This window comes from Pteronotus mesoamericanus, unplaced genomic scaffold (assembly GCF_021234165.1).
Source record: "Pteronotus mesoamericanus isolate MK-2021 breed Mesoamerican mustached bat unplaced genomic scaffold, CSHL_Meso_final contig_82, whole genome shotgun sequence".
Lineage (NCBI taxonomy): Eukaryota > Metazoa > Chordata > Mammalia > Chiroptera > Mormoopidae > Pteronotus > Pteronotus mesoamericanus.
The window spans coordinates 5,231,239-5,244,972 of NW_026555265.1; the positions used below are offsets into that span (position 1 = coordinate 5,231,239).

Below are 13,734 nucleotides of genomic sequence, written 5' to 3' on the forward strand. Positions count from 1 at the left end.
ATAAAATAGTGTAGATAAAATATGACAAATATGTTAAGAAATATTTATAACTTGTAAACCAATTTTTTTGGTTTCATAATAAGTAGAGAAAAATGGTGCATTTAATTTTTAATGAGAATCTTTTGGTAAACTGACATAAATGTAAAATTGTGTATCTTGACTTTATAGGCTAGAGGTAACCTTATAAAAATTATGACTAGATTTATTAATTTTATACTTTTTTCTGCACCTGTGATGCAGATGAGTTGTTCAAATCTGTTTGTCTCATATATATGTGTGTGTATGTATGTGTGTGTGTATATGTGTATATATATATATATTTAAATTTCTGTTTTCTTGAAATACAGTGGTGGGAAAAAGTAAATTTACAGTTGCTCATATGGAAAAAACCATGGATTATGATTACAATAGCTTTATTAACTCAAAAGAATGTCACAACACAACTGTAAACCTACTTTTGCCCACCCCTGTATATCAGTCAGAGCAATTCTTTCCATTGATTCACTTGGTTTCTTTTCTTCCAGTTTTTCAAAATTACAGTTTAGCATCACTGCAGTTTTAAATGATTCCATTCATTAAATGCCACCTTAAGTGAGGCTTTCCAATTGCCCTTATTTTCCAGATACCAGTGAGGTACAAGTATGATTTATTCCCAGATGATCAGAGAACACTGGAAATACTACCAAATGATAAATATTGATACTGCACTTTAATTTTATAAGAGGTTAGTTAAGAGGGTGCTGTACCCATGAAGCATTTAGCTCTTTAAGCCACTTCACATCTGAAAGCCTCATTAATGAATCCTGGATTAAGGAAAGAAACTTTAACCCTCAAAGCTAAAGATGATGGCCATATGCATCATACAAATGAGATGCAAATCAACAAGATTACACTTAAAACCAGAAGACAAAATCCATTATGAGAAAATCTTATGCACAATATAAAAATATTCATCATAATCACAAAAGTGTTTAGTTTTTATTTTTTACCTTATATTACTAAAACATTAACTATGATTTACTGGAGGAGCTTGGTAAAACTGTGAAAATTAGAACATACTCAGGTGAGAGTAATTTCCAATGTTTCAAACATAAAAAAATAATTTTCTATACATAATGAAAATGAATATAAGATGTGTAGATAGGATTTCAAAAAGATGTAATTTTCTTCCATGCTACTATCCATGATGTAAGCTGGAGCAAGTTATCATAATTTACCACAAGTGTGCTGAAATTTCTTTAAACCAGACTTAAACCAATTTTCATTTAAAAGCTATTACATTTCCTGTACCTTTGATTCATATACCAAACACACTGTGCTAAGCCCAAGTGTATCCTCATGGTATATAACACATGATAAGGCACATAAAAAAGCAAATAGATATATGTTGACTTATCAATTTTGTTCTACAACTTGATCATTTAGACTTTTGAAATAGCTGTATTGCTCTCTTGATTCCTAGTGTATTAAAGTGCAATGGATTCTAAATTATTACATTTGTTATTTTAAAAAAAGATAAATTTCAGCCACAAGGGGCACAGATACTACACTGTGAAAGGCACTTTTTGTTTGTTTTGTTTTTAGAAAACAAAATATGTTCTACCTCTTTCTAAGTCTTTAAAACATCCTGGAGAATAATATTAGTTGAAATCTTGAATTTCCCTTCCTTAAATTTAAAGAAAACTGAGTGGTAACAAAACTGTATGAAATAGATTTGTTTGTTCAGCAAATAGATCACCAAAATAAACCAAAAAACAAACAACAACATCAAAAAAGCATACTTATGTTTTTAGGCATTGATTGTACAAGGTGATTTATTGAGAAGTGGAAAAAAGAAAAATGGGGAAAAGGTTCAGCATGATGGATTCTATCATTAATTAAAATTTGGTCCTAAAAAAACATAAACACACAGCTGCATTATGTAAATTATTCTAAGGAGGATAGGGAGCCTGGGGGATTCAATAGAACTAACATGAGCACTAAGAATACGTTTTCATATAGAGAGAAATCTTTGATGTCAACATTTGCACTAAATCTATGCACACTTATTTAAAAATCAATGCCCCTATTTTTTAACGCAAGTTATTCTCACACAGACTGAATTAACCTGCACAATGGGCTCATACCAAAAACAAAACAAAACAAAATACTACAATCAGAGCACTGATCTCTAGAGTTAACTACAAATGACTCACATTTCTTTCTAATTATATATAAAGTCCACCCAATGTATCCGCAGTGCCTATGAAAACTAAAAAGCATAGTGACCAGGGATGGCAGTGTTGGAGTAAAGGTCATGAGACTGAGCCTCAAATCATAGAATGTTAGTGATTACCTTGTTCAAATTCTGTACACTCTGTAGCTGGGAAAACAATTCTCACACTAAGGAAGCAGCAGATGTGTTGCTCTGAGGTCACGCGAATGTGACCACGGTGTTTAACTTGCTCACATTTTATTTCCACCTCATAGCGCAGTGCCTGATATATGGTAGGTGTTCTACAAATGTTTTGAGTGGGTTGATGAATGAAAAAAATGAATGAAAGAATGAGACAATGGCAGAACTAGGGTAGACTATATTTTCAGGAATAAAATTTGTCAGCATTCGGGTAATTGGGATGATAACTTGTTTTGTTACCAGAAGGCCCTTGAAAATGTTCTTGTTGGAGGCCATAGTCATTAGAAAGACAATACCAGGTGTCTGTAGAGCTGATAGATCATGGGGCATTTTGAAGTAATTTTCATTTTCTTTAATCTTTTAATTGATCTGTGGCATTGCTTATCAGTAGAGTTACAGTTGTTTGAAGAGACTTTGTCAGCTCTGCCTTGTGACACTCAACTTACTGAACTGCACTGCACGTAATACTATTCACATCTGCATTATGTCTTCAGGCCATGATAAGGGGCAGGCACGTGTTTCCACCCCACCCCCTGTAACTTGAGCACTCAATAACAGTTACTGAGAGCAATAATAGTGTTCATTCTAAAGGCAGTTTTCAGAAATGAAGAGGAGCAGGAGAGGGATATAAGCAAGAGCACGAAAGCTGCGAACATTTAAACTGCTTGATGAAAAGAGAAAATCTGTTAGACTTGTTATAATTGGAGCAGCATATGTAGGCCTCAAAGGAACATACAGACAATTGGAAAATACACTTTTAAGTACAGGGTCAGGAGAAGAAGTCAACAGCAGGTGTTGGTGTGGAAGCAAGTCAAATTTAGGTGAAAGAAGAGCAGGCATGTTTCATTATGGAATCTTGGAAGTCATTCCCTGCGGATTAAAGTGGGTAATTGTGGGTGGCTTTTAAAGTGGCAGGAGACAGTCTGGGAAATAGCTTCTGTATTCCACACAGTCAGGTTCAAGTGCAAAGGAGGTCTTTGTAAACAGAGTCCATGGCAGTCCTTTGACATAGAAGAGGGGTCACTCAGACTGTTTAGGGACCCAGGTAAACTTCCAGCCTCCTTTCTCATCTCGGCGGACAAAGGCTTGTCCCTGGTGGAAGGAATGAGTTTTCACATTACAGTGAGGGCTCAGGGATGTGGAAAAGGCCATTTCTGTTTTATTGGGTGACACGTCAGAAGTATAGTGAGGAAGAGTTTGCAGCCCACTTGGAGGATTTGAAAGTTGAGAAAGGAAGTGAAAATCTTTCCCGTGGCTGGCAGTGCTGCGGGAAGGGGTTGTTCTCTCACCTCCATAGTCAACTGGCATATCCTCCGTGGGGGCATTCCCGTAATCAACTGCATTCTCTAAAAACCGGGGAAATGCGCTGGTGATTCTTCTGGGATGAGGGGAGAGGGCACTGTAGTTAGCCGATAAGGTGTCATCAATAGTGTTGAGGTCTTTTAACCCAAGTGTTTGAAGGACCCAGGGATCCACAGGGGGCGCAGGTTGTTCTTCACAGTTAGCAAACTCACTAGAGATGTTTCTCTTGGCATTTTTGCAATGGGGGATCTCGAGAGGAAAATATCTTTGCTCTCTGGGTTTTCTCTTCCCCTTTCTAAATTTTCCACATGCCCTGGAGAAATCATCTGATGAAAGCAATTTCTGGGGAAGTAACATTTGAAAATATACAGAGTCAGGTCATCAAGCAAGATCATTTTCTTCACTGTTGTCTATTTACATGTACTCAGACAGTAACTAGTCACCTTAAGTCCTTAGAAAACTTGATTAAACTTCTATTTTTACACACACACACACACACACACACACACATACACACACACCTGGTTGGATTAGTTTCTGTTTCTAAATTTAAATCTATGATGAGAATTTACTACCTAGAAATCCAATTTATATTTTTTACTAGTCATTTAAAAATTCAAAGGAATAAATGATGTCTTTAAAATTGTAATCGAGGGAAATAATTACTCTTATTATAATGAAAATAATAGCAACTATAATGTTTTGGACAGTGGTTACATGCCATGATCTTGTTTTATTTAAGTACTATTAAAACCTCCTTTAATGGAGAAACTGATAGACACAGACAACAATGTGATAAAAGCAGGGGGAGGGTGGGAGCTGAGTAGGGGAGGTCAAACGGGGGGAACTATCTGAAATAGTGTCAACAATACAAAAAAACAAAAGAAACTGAGGTACAGGCATACTAGTGACTTCCTAAAAATATTCAGCCTAGATTCACATCCAATCCATCTGAATCTAGATAGAACCAGGGGAGGAGTTTGGGGGTTTGGTCAAAAAAGTGAGAGAATAAATAACACATGGACACAGGAAAAAAGTAATAAAACCTAATTTTCCTTGGTTTTAAGGTAGTAAGATATTCTGATACTGTACTAGAATATCACAATCAAATAATTGTAAAATAATACATAATTTTAAATGATTTTTTCTAAAGGAGAATTAAAATTAGCTGCAATTACTGTCCAAAAAGACAAAGAAAGAGAGAAAAGAAACGCTATGTAACACTGCTTCCTCTTATTTCACTAACTTTCATAGCACTCTCATGAGATATGTATTATATTATCCTTAATCTTGCAAAATTGAGAATAACAGAGAAAAAAACTGCCTAGTTAATATCACTTGAAAATTTAATAATCATTCTTTTCCTAGAGTTAAGGGCCCATGTTAATAATGATATGTGCTCCCTTTTTAAACAAAGCTAACTGAATTGTAAAGGAATCAAAAATAGTGTGCCCTTCCTCTCTGAACTGTTATGTCCAGTAAGAGTAGGAGAAAGCATCATCAATTTAGTTTAAATAATATCAAATAATGTGGCTTTTCTAGAAGTAAGGTAAAGATTGATAGAAGCAATAATAATAACAGAATGGCAAAAAGCAAACCCAAAATTACAAAACCCAAAGGAATTAAGAAGAACAAAACAGGGCTATGGGCAAGCTATTTACCTCTGAGTTAGAATAATTCATTTAAAAAGTTTTAGGGGGAAAAAGTGCACTAATTAGCAATATCTAATTGCCAGGCAAGAGATCTGGGCTCCAGTCATAGTCATAACATTTCAGATCTTAAAAGATCTTTTAGCCCATTCATTTACAGATGAAGGTAACTGAGGCCCAAGTGAGGGTGTCTCATCAGAAGTCAAACATATACTTAAAAGAACCGAGTCTCTCAGATGTGATTCCCTCTCCAATGTTCCAACCATCTAACTTTGTCTTTTGGTTATAACTTCTATTGTCTCAGCAAGTCCCTTGACTGACTTTTGATTCTTAGGTATCTTCTTTTGTAATATATGCCTGAAATCTGCAATCTAGTTGGCTCCAAGAAATAATGCATACAATTTTTCCAAAACCTGGTCAGGTGGTTCAGTTGGTCAGAGTGTCATCCCATACACCAGAAGGTTGGGGGTTCAATTCCCAGTTGGGGCATGTACAAAAGGCAGCCAATCCATGTTTCTCCCTCACATCAATGTCTCTCTCTCTCTGTGTGTCTGCCTCTCTCTCTCCCCCTCCTTCTTTCTTTAAAGTCAATAAATGTATCCTCATGTGAGGATTAAAAATGTTTTTCTGAAAGTGCTATATTTTATTTAGAAAAATTCATCCATCCATAAATACATTTGAAGGCATGTTGTTTAGCATACTTCCTACGTTGATGAAGGAGTTTTACCCAAATGGTCTCCTTTCTCAAATTGCCAACCACTCTGTCTTTACAAAGGGGAGAGTTACATACCTTGGCTTTTTCCTCAAGACATTTCACCAAAGCAGAATTCAGGTATTGTCTGAGGTGATTATTCTCTTCATGTAACCTAGCAAGTTCTTCTTCCTTCTGCACCAGAGTATCTTGTAGCTGCAAAAAGTGGACAATAGTGAGGGCTGCTCCACTATATTGACTTTGTAACTTTATAGTAATGCCACTGATCCATAACCCGCCCAAACCTGATTATTATTTTGTTTGTTTTAGGAACTCTACCTCGGGGAGCCCTTGTCCTTAGAGGCCTGAATTCAATCTACACCCACCTACCACCTGATTGTTCAGTTTCGTGCACTGAATTTTTTGTTCATTCCAAAGTGTTTGAAGATATTATATAACTTTTAAATTGTAACCACAAAGGAAGGTATGTAGGAAAATGAGCTGCAAAACTGTTTAAATATAGAAAAAAGTGTTTAGAAAAATTTTGTTCCTTGCACCTTAAAAGAAGAAAGAAGAAAGAAAGGTGAGTTGGTTTAGCTCAGCCTCAAATTGATCTGTGTGTCCACTTAATTAAATTACTCTCTCAGGAACAGCAACAAACAAAATATGGAATATGAAGCAATCTTTGTAAAACTCATAATCATTATTCTCCAAGTGATGAGCTATGTGGATGACTTAAAAATATTATCACTCATTATATCATTTGACCTTTCCAACAGTTCTCACAGTTCTCAGAGGAAGGCAGCAACAAGTATCCCAATTTCGTAGATAAGGAAAAAAGGATTCAAGGAGTCATACAACTAATAAAAGAGGTGGAGCCGGGGCCTGACTTCTTTTCACAGTGGTTGTTTTGGGTGTGTGTGTTTGGGGGAGGGAATTGTTTGGGTTTTGTTTGATATTATCACCTAACTTTTATCACTCTATAGGCATACATCCCCCTTGGCCCTAAACTGAAAGTCAGCATATGAATCTATTGTACAAGGGAAAAGAAGCGTGCGACAGTAAGGGCCAAAATTAAGAATGGCCTGCATGGAGCACGGCCAGTCCCAGTGTTCTGATCACATATACATACCTGCTTGTTTCTGTAGAGCTGAGAGGAGAGCTGAGCCTCTTCCCACGAGCAAGAGGTAGGAAAAGGGAAATTCGAGTCACTAGATGATTCTATGTGGAAACACCAAATGGGTAACTGAGAAAACACACTTGCAATTTTTGTGTGATAAAGAATTCACCAAAAAATTTCAGAAACAGCAAAAGTTTCAATTACCCTTCCAAAAATAGCTATTGCCTCCACATAGGAAAATAAAATATTTAAAACTTTATGAAGGGGGCAGCACGCCATAAAAGGCAAATATTTATGGACTATATGCCGAAGTGGCTACTCAGTTCAATTTTTAACAGCTATCAAGTTCCTCCCTAATATTCCTCCCTAATATTTGCATTCCTGCTGGCTAAATTTATAACTGTCCCATCTATATTATTAATTCATTCAAATATTTATTGATCCCCCTCCCCCACTGTGCATAACAATGTAATTTTACTATGTTTTTGAATTTTTACCTTATTTTCTAAGTCTTAGTGCTTGAAAATGTAGTATTTGGTTCTAGAATCAAACTCTATTTTTGATGCTATCATTTTCTGCAAATGAGAATCTCTGCCTTTATGCCTGTCAGTTAAATCTGGTGGGGAATATTTATTCAGAATTGTGTGTGGCAGCAATTTCTATTTTAAAATAATTTGGACCTTGCTTTTCTGAAGACATTGGTGAAATCTCAAAACTGTAACTCAAACTCATGTATTTCAAATGTCATTCTCTGTATGTTTTTTAATAATTTTTCTAAAAGTGTTTATTAGAAAAAAAATTTGCCAACAAGCTATACCTACCAAGAAAAAAAAAAAGAAATTATGTGTAGGCATGCTGAATTGTTTTCCTTATACCCACTTTCCCTCAACTAGTTCAGTTGTGACTCTTGCCTTCCTCTACTTAAACTGAAATACTACTGAAATATTTTTAATTCAAGTAGAACAATGAATAGGAGACAAGAATAAAATTTTACACACTGATTTCATATTCTTGGGCATTCTGTTTCTTTATTGCTTGTGGTAGGAAGCTAAAGCTGAAAAATTTTCTTCCTGATATATGTATTTTTCAATAGCTTAGGGCTTGTGTGTTTTTTCTCAAATTCAAAAAAAAATATGTGGCAGAATCAACAGTGCAGATACTTAATTCTGAAGTGCCTAAGAGTTCCCTTATAAACTTGAATGTTAATATAGAAATTTCTTTAATATTTATAAATACTGTTTATTAAGCCCCCGGCCAAAATTAATATGTAATTTTCTATCAATGTTATACTTCCCTCAAAAAATTGAAGTCCTCTTTGGGCAAAAAATAATTATCTCTTCTACTTACAAGACACTGTTCATAGAATTTCCTCTATGAAATAGACTATTAAGTTAATATTTCTTGTTTCTCTCTCATATCCAGGGAAACTTTCCTGAACTCCAGAAAAAAATGCTCCAGCTGGTATCTTGACTCTGAAAGCATCCCACCACTATTGCTTATAAAACTTTGACCCAGACCCAAACTCCCTCAGTGAGTTAGAAATCTCAGAGAACTTAAAAGTATAGGGAGAAATATAAATTGTCCAGCAGGCAAGGGAAGGAATCCTATTTTCACTATTTGGCAAGTATAAAAATAATAGGTATTTGTCTTGTAAGATGCAGGAGTATTTGGGCTTTCTTAAACTTTCTATATCATTCCTTCTTCTACAGACTCCCAGCCCATGATGCTTTGCAGCTGTGGGTGCTGGAAAAGGGCTTCAGAGCTACCAGGAAAGCAGAAGAGCAGAACTTACCCTGTGCCTGTTGTGCTTGTTGGGGCTCTCTGTTGTCCAGGAGACCAGCAGCCCAGAAAGAGACCCAAGTATCCGTGGAAACATCAACACTAGATTCTGACGTTGTAGTGGAATACGGGCAATTATAGCTCTGGCCTCCTACAAAGTACTGGTCTTGGCAAGGCAGAACGGTGTTCTGTGAAAATTAGTACAAGGGGTAGGGGATTCCCAGGAGATGGGGTGATGGGGATTTGGAGAGAGGAATGGGTGGGAGAAAGATGCCAAAATTACATGAAGTGCATCAAAAACAGTAAAGGTGCTAAGTATAGATCCCAGGTTAATTTTGAATGGTCAAAATATCAGTACTAGAGGGGGGTCAGCTCTTTGATTTATCCAATACTTCCCTAAGGCCTCCTCAGCAAAGAATAGGCTGGTAGTGGACGGACCAAATTTGTACATACCCAGGAATATTCTCTGTTGACATGTCTAAGTCATCTAACAGGCTACCCAGGATTTAAGTAAAAGGCATTCTACTTAATGATTCAGAGACCTAAGAACTATTTGACTCTTTCTAGCAAATATCTGAATAATATTTTCAATAACTTTGAAGAACGAAAAATACTAAAACTGAAATAAACAGAACAATAAAATATTACCTAACCTCCTTATTTTAGTTTCTTACACTCTGAATTATAAATGTGCCCTGTTTGTCTCTTTTTCTTTCTTCTGCTTCAAATGCTGCTGGCTCCTGTGGTGATCAGGATGGTTTGTGATAAATATATAGATATAGTCCAGAGATAACTAAATAAATATTGCTCCTGACTCCTAACTAAGCACAAGAGCATAAAGTCACTCAAGTAAACATAGAATCAAAGCTGAAAAAAATTAGTCAGCAGGGACAGCAAACTCTAGGTCTCTCCATCACTAGGTCTCAATGCCCTTCCAAAGTTATCTTGCCACTCCTAACTTCCTGGTGTGTATTCTCCACTGTGTTCTGAGCCAGTGAACACGCTCCTGCCCCCAACTCTCCAAACACAGTCTTTCCAAATGTCCAGGCAGAAGCAGGTATGCAGCAGCCTTCCTGGGTTAATTTGTACAAAAACTCATTTCTAATTATTTGTCAATGTTTAATCAGGTAAAAGCCATTTCAGTAGAACCCATCTTTGGACATATTATTTTTGACCACTATATGTCTTTGGTTGACTTGAGGACTTTCTTGGGCTTAACATAAACAGAGAGAAAACAAATAAGAAAGAAAGAAGAAGTTGAGTAAGAAAAAGAAAAGAAGAAAATCACACTTTGTTAATGTTCCCAGTAAATTAAGTTTTGAAAAAATCCAGCTTAGGCAGTGAAGAGCAAAGAAATTCAGCCAAAAGTTTACCAAATGCAATTTTCTTTCATTCTAAAAGCATGTTTGTAGCCTCTTTCCCTGAGGTTATTACTGGAATTAGAGTTGAGCTATTATGCAATTGACACCTGAGAAGAAAATAAACTCCCAATAGCCCTAGACTAGGTCAGGTCCAAGTGTTTGTAAATATGTTCATAATCTAGAGAAAGAGGCGAAATGAGAAGTGAGTGCAGGTGTACAGGGAGAAAAATTTGGGAGAAAGTACGGAGTAGAAATAACAGAGAGAAAGAGAGTAGAAATAGAAAGAGAGAGAGAGAGAGAGAGAGAGAGAGAGAGAGATCAGGAGAATATAGAGAAGAATAAAAGAGAAATGGTTAGCAGAGTCTTAATTGACAGGTAGCAGAGAAATCTTGCTTCCAAGGTGGACATTCTAAATGCAAAGCTTACTGGCTCTCAGCACCCCCAGATTTCTCCAGTGAACTAGCTAACACCAGTTCCTCACTTACCATCTTGCAGTGGAAGAAGGCGCTGCAGAAACTGAACCCACTCTTAATTTTTCGGTAAAGCTGGTGGGAGTTTTAAATGAGACTGAGGGGAGGAGCTAGGAGAGGCGAGTTCTAATCTTCAGTAGCTGCGGGTGATGCCGGGGCTCCCGGCGAGCACCGTTCTCTGATTTGATGTGAGGCTGTCAAACTGGTGACGTGAGTCGGAAAGCTTCCAGCCAAAGCCAAAATCACTAGCGCTCACGGTGATCGCAGTGCCTGGACCTGAAACCTGCGGGTCGGCAGTGCAGCTGTGCTTCAAAACCCGCGCCTGTGCCGGCTCGCTGCCCGCCAGCGGGGCGTCAGGGGTGGCGGTGGCCGCGCCTCCCGGGCCCCACGGGGCGAACGCTGGCTCCACGCAGTGCCCGGGGGCGGGGGGGGGGGGTGGGGGCAGGCGGGCCAGTCCGCAGGTGCCCTGGCGCAGGGTCAGCCCAAACCCACACCTCAGGGATCCGGGAAGCACTTGGAGAAGCCATGCAACAGGCCCCAGAGTTAATACTGCTCCTGTGTATTTTCCCGGCCAGTGATAAATATCAAGGTGATCTCTATGCTAGGCTGTAAGAGAACAGAGGTTTCTGCCTGTTTTGTTCATGCTGTCTCCACAGTGCCTGGAACAATCTTTAGCGTGTAATGGGGTGCTCATTAAAGAATGGATTAAGTTACAAATTAAGAATCTAAATTGCCTATCTCTGTGGTAGTCTTATCTTTACATCACTAGTATATAAATAAATTATTACAATGAAGAAAAATTAGTGTTTATACTCCTCAATTAAAGTGTTCAAGTCCCACCATCTTCTCTTGCATTTCATTCTCATGATTCCTGTGATTTTATATCCTGAGGAATAAGAAGAGTAATATCTTTAAAACCATTCATCTACCACTAATAACCAACTTATTTCAACTGACAAGAGCCTATGGGATAGGTGCTTTTATTGTCCCTGGTTTGAAGGCTGGCAAATGATGCACTGAAGTTAAGAAGCTTGACTAGTGTTTACACAACTAAGTAGTGACAGACCCGGGATTTGAACCTCTGGCTCCATCATCCATGCTTCTAACTACTACTATCTATCTATCTCTCTCTATAGAGATAAAATGTACTCTCTTTAACTTCATTCTACTGCAGGTTATAGCCATTTATGCACTGGGCATTTTTATGCACTGAATTATGCTCCCCCAGAATTTATATTTTGACTCTCTAGCCCTCAATGTGACTATATTTGGAGAAAGGGCCTCTAAAGTGGTAATCAAGGTTAAGATATTATAACAATGGTGCTCTAAGCTAACAAGACTGGTTTCCTTATAAGAAGAGCAAGAGACACCAGGGATGACATACACAGAGAAAAGTTCATGTGAGGACACAGCCAGAAAGGCGAACATTTGCACGTCAAGGAGAGAGGCCTTACAGGAAGCTGAAAACTCAGCTGACACCTTGATCTTGGACTTCGAGTCTCCAGAACAGTGAGAAACTACATTTGTGGTATTTAAGTCCCCCAGTCTGTGGTTCTTGTTACAGAAGCCCTAGCAAACTAATGCAGACATGGTGTAGGAATTGAGAAAATGTCTGATTCTGACTTGCATCGTCTTTTCTCTTAGCCAGTTTTGACCTTTATTTATTCTGCCTTGCCTTGTACTTCCCATCCACAGCACTTAGCAGTGAATTGCACACAGCAGGTGCTCATTAAGAGCTCTGTGTACAAAATTAAGAAAGGAATTGAAGAAGAAGAGGGGGAAGGTGTCAGACTTCATAGAGTCCTTCTCTCTTATTCTAATACTGTTTATTCAAAGTATTTTAAAGTGGACAGTACCAGGTTTGGAGATGACTGGCTGGAAGACGCTATCTGGGTTACTCATCATGAGTGGTCTTCTCTCTGCTCTCACTGCACAAGGGGCAGTATGACTGAGACAATGGAGGAAAACAAATGAAAACCTATTTAGGTAATAAGAATCGATGATTTTGTTCGGGGCAAAGAAAACCCTAATGTATTAGTTTTGTGAAGAACACTGCCGGCAGATAAAGGAGCACTAAATTGTTTTTTCTTTATGAAAACTGTCATAAATGAGACTTGCAAGCTTCTGGAAGATGCTATTTTTTTATTCTAAAAGTGACTCAAGATGGGCAATTGTGAAAACATGGTATAAAAATAAAGGGCATAAATTCCCACTCCACACTCTGAGACTGAATCACTTGAAGCTATATTATCACATTCTCCAAGTCCTCAGTTAGTTCCTTTGGTAAATTAAGAAAGAAGCACCAATTTGAAAGGTTAGAAAACTGACCACCAAATGCTTGAATATTCCTAGTTCACTGCCTACATTATGAATAGTAGCTATTATTATTGTTTGGTGTAGAGGACTTTGCCTTTTGAGCATATGTGCTCCTGTGTCTTACTTGTTAAAAATAACTAAAAATGAAAGCTATATTTAAAAAAAAACAGAGTTCTTTGAGAGCTAAACAATTATTTAAGTAGTTGATGGGTTTTAAGCATAAAAATGTTCCATAAATCATTAATTAACTACTTTAGTAGAAGTGGGAGTATATATAGTACAGAGAATCCCTCAAGTTAAACAATGAAGAGTTATTGACAATTGAACATAAATCTGAAGACAAAGCTTTCCTAAAATCAAAAACCAATAGAAAAATTTCCAAATTCTTAAGGTCTGATTTAAGCACTTCTTTTTATTTCAGATCTACTGCTTAGGTATAAGTCTTACATTTTCTGGGTTTGGGTTTTTTTGTTTGTTTGTTTTGGTGATTTTTTTAAAAAAATGAGTCAAGTAAGCAATAATATTAAATCTTTTGGTTGTTTTTTATTAATATTTTTGAAAGAAAAAAGTCCAGCTTCCTTAGTAATTGTAACCCATGTACATGTTTTTCATCTATGAATAATAAGATCAGTTAAAAACTGCCTTTTGTAT

The 13,734-nt window shown here is 37.2% G+C and overlaps 1 protein-coding gene across 1 annotated transcript; it reads right to left on the reverse strand.

The window, feature by feature from the left end:
- Window positions 1–3,415: 3,415 nt before the first annotated feature.
- On the reverse strand, window positions 3,416–12,669 carry GMNC (geminin coiled-coil domain containing). Its single transcript, XM_054585049.1, has 6 exons — window positions 12,624–12,669; window positions 10,940–11,280; window positions 8,950–9,124; window positions 7,170–7,258; window positions 6,137–6,253; window positions 3,416–4,039 (listed from the first exon to the last, which is right to left on the reverse strand). Exons 1-6 carry the CDS (start codon window positions 12,667–12,669, stop codon window positions 3,416–3,418), a joined length of 1,392 nt encoding a protein of 463 aa, XP_054441024.1.
- Window positions 12,670–13,734: the final 1,065 nt, after the last annotated feature.

What these genes read in the sequence shown, in the direction of transcription:
- GMNC (XM_054585049.1), bottom strand. Translation starts at nt 12,669, where the DNA reads ATGAGTAACCCAGATAGCGTCTTCCAGCCAGTCATCTCCAAACCTG. An exon ending in TCACATCAAATCAGAGAACG is followed by an intron (nt 9,125 to 10,939) that starts GTGCTCGCCGGG and finishes TAATTTTCACAG; the next exon opens with AACACCGTTCTGCCTTGCCA. An exon ending in GTCTTGAGGAAAAAGCCAAG is followed by an intron (nt 4,040 to 6,136) that starts GTATGTAACTCT and finishes TTACTTCCCCAG; the next exon opens with AAATTGCTTTCATCAGATGA.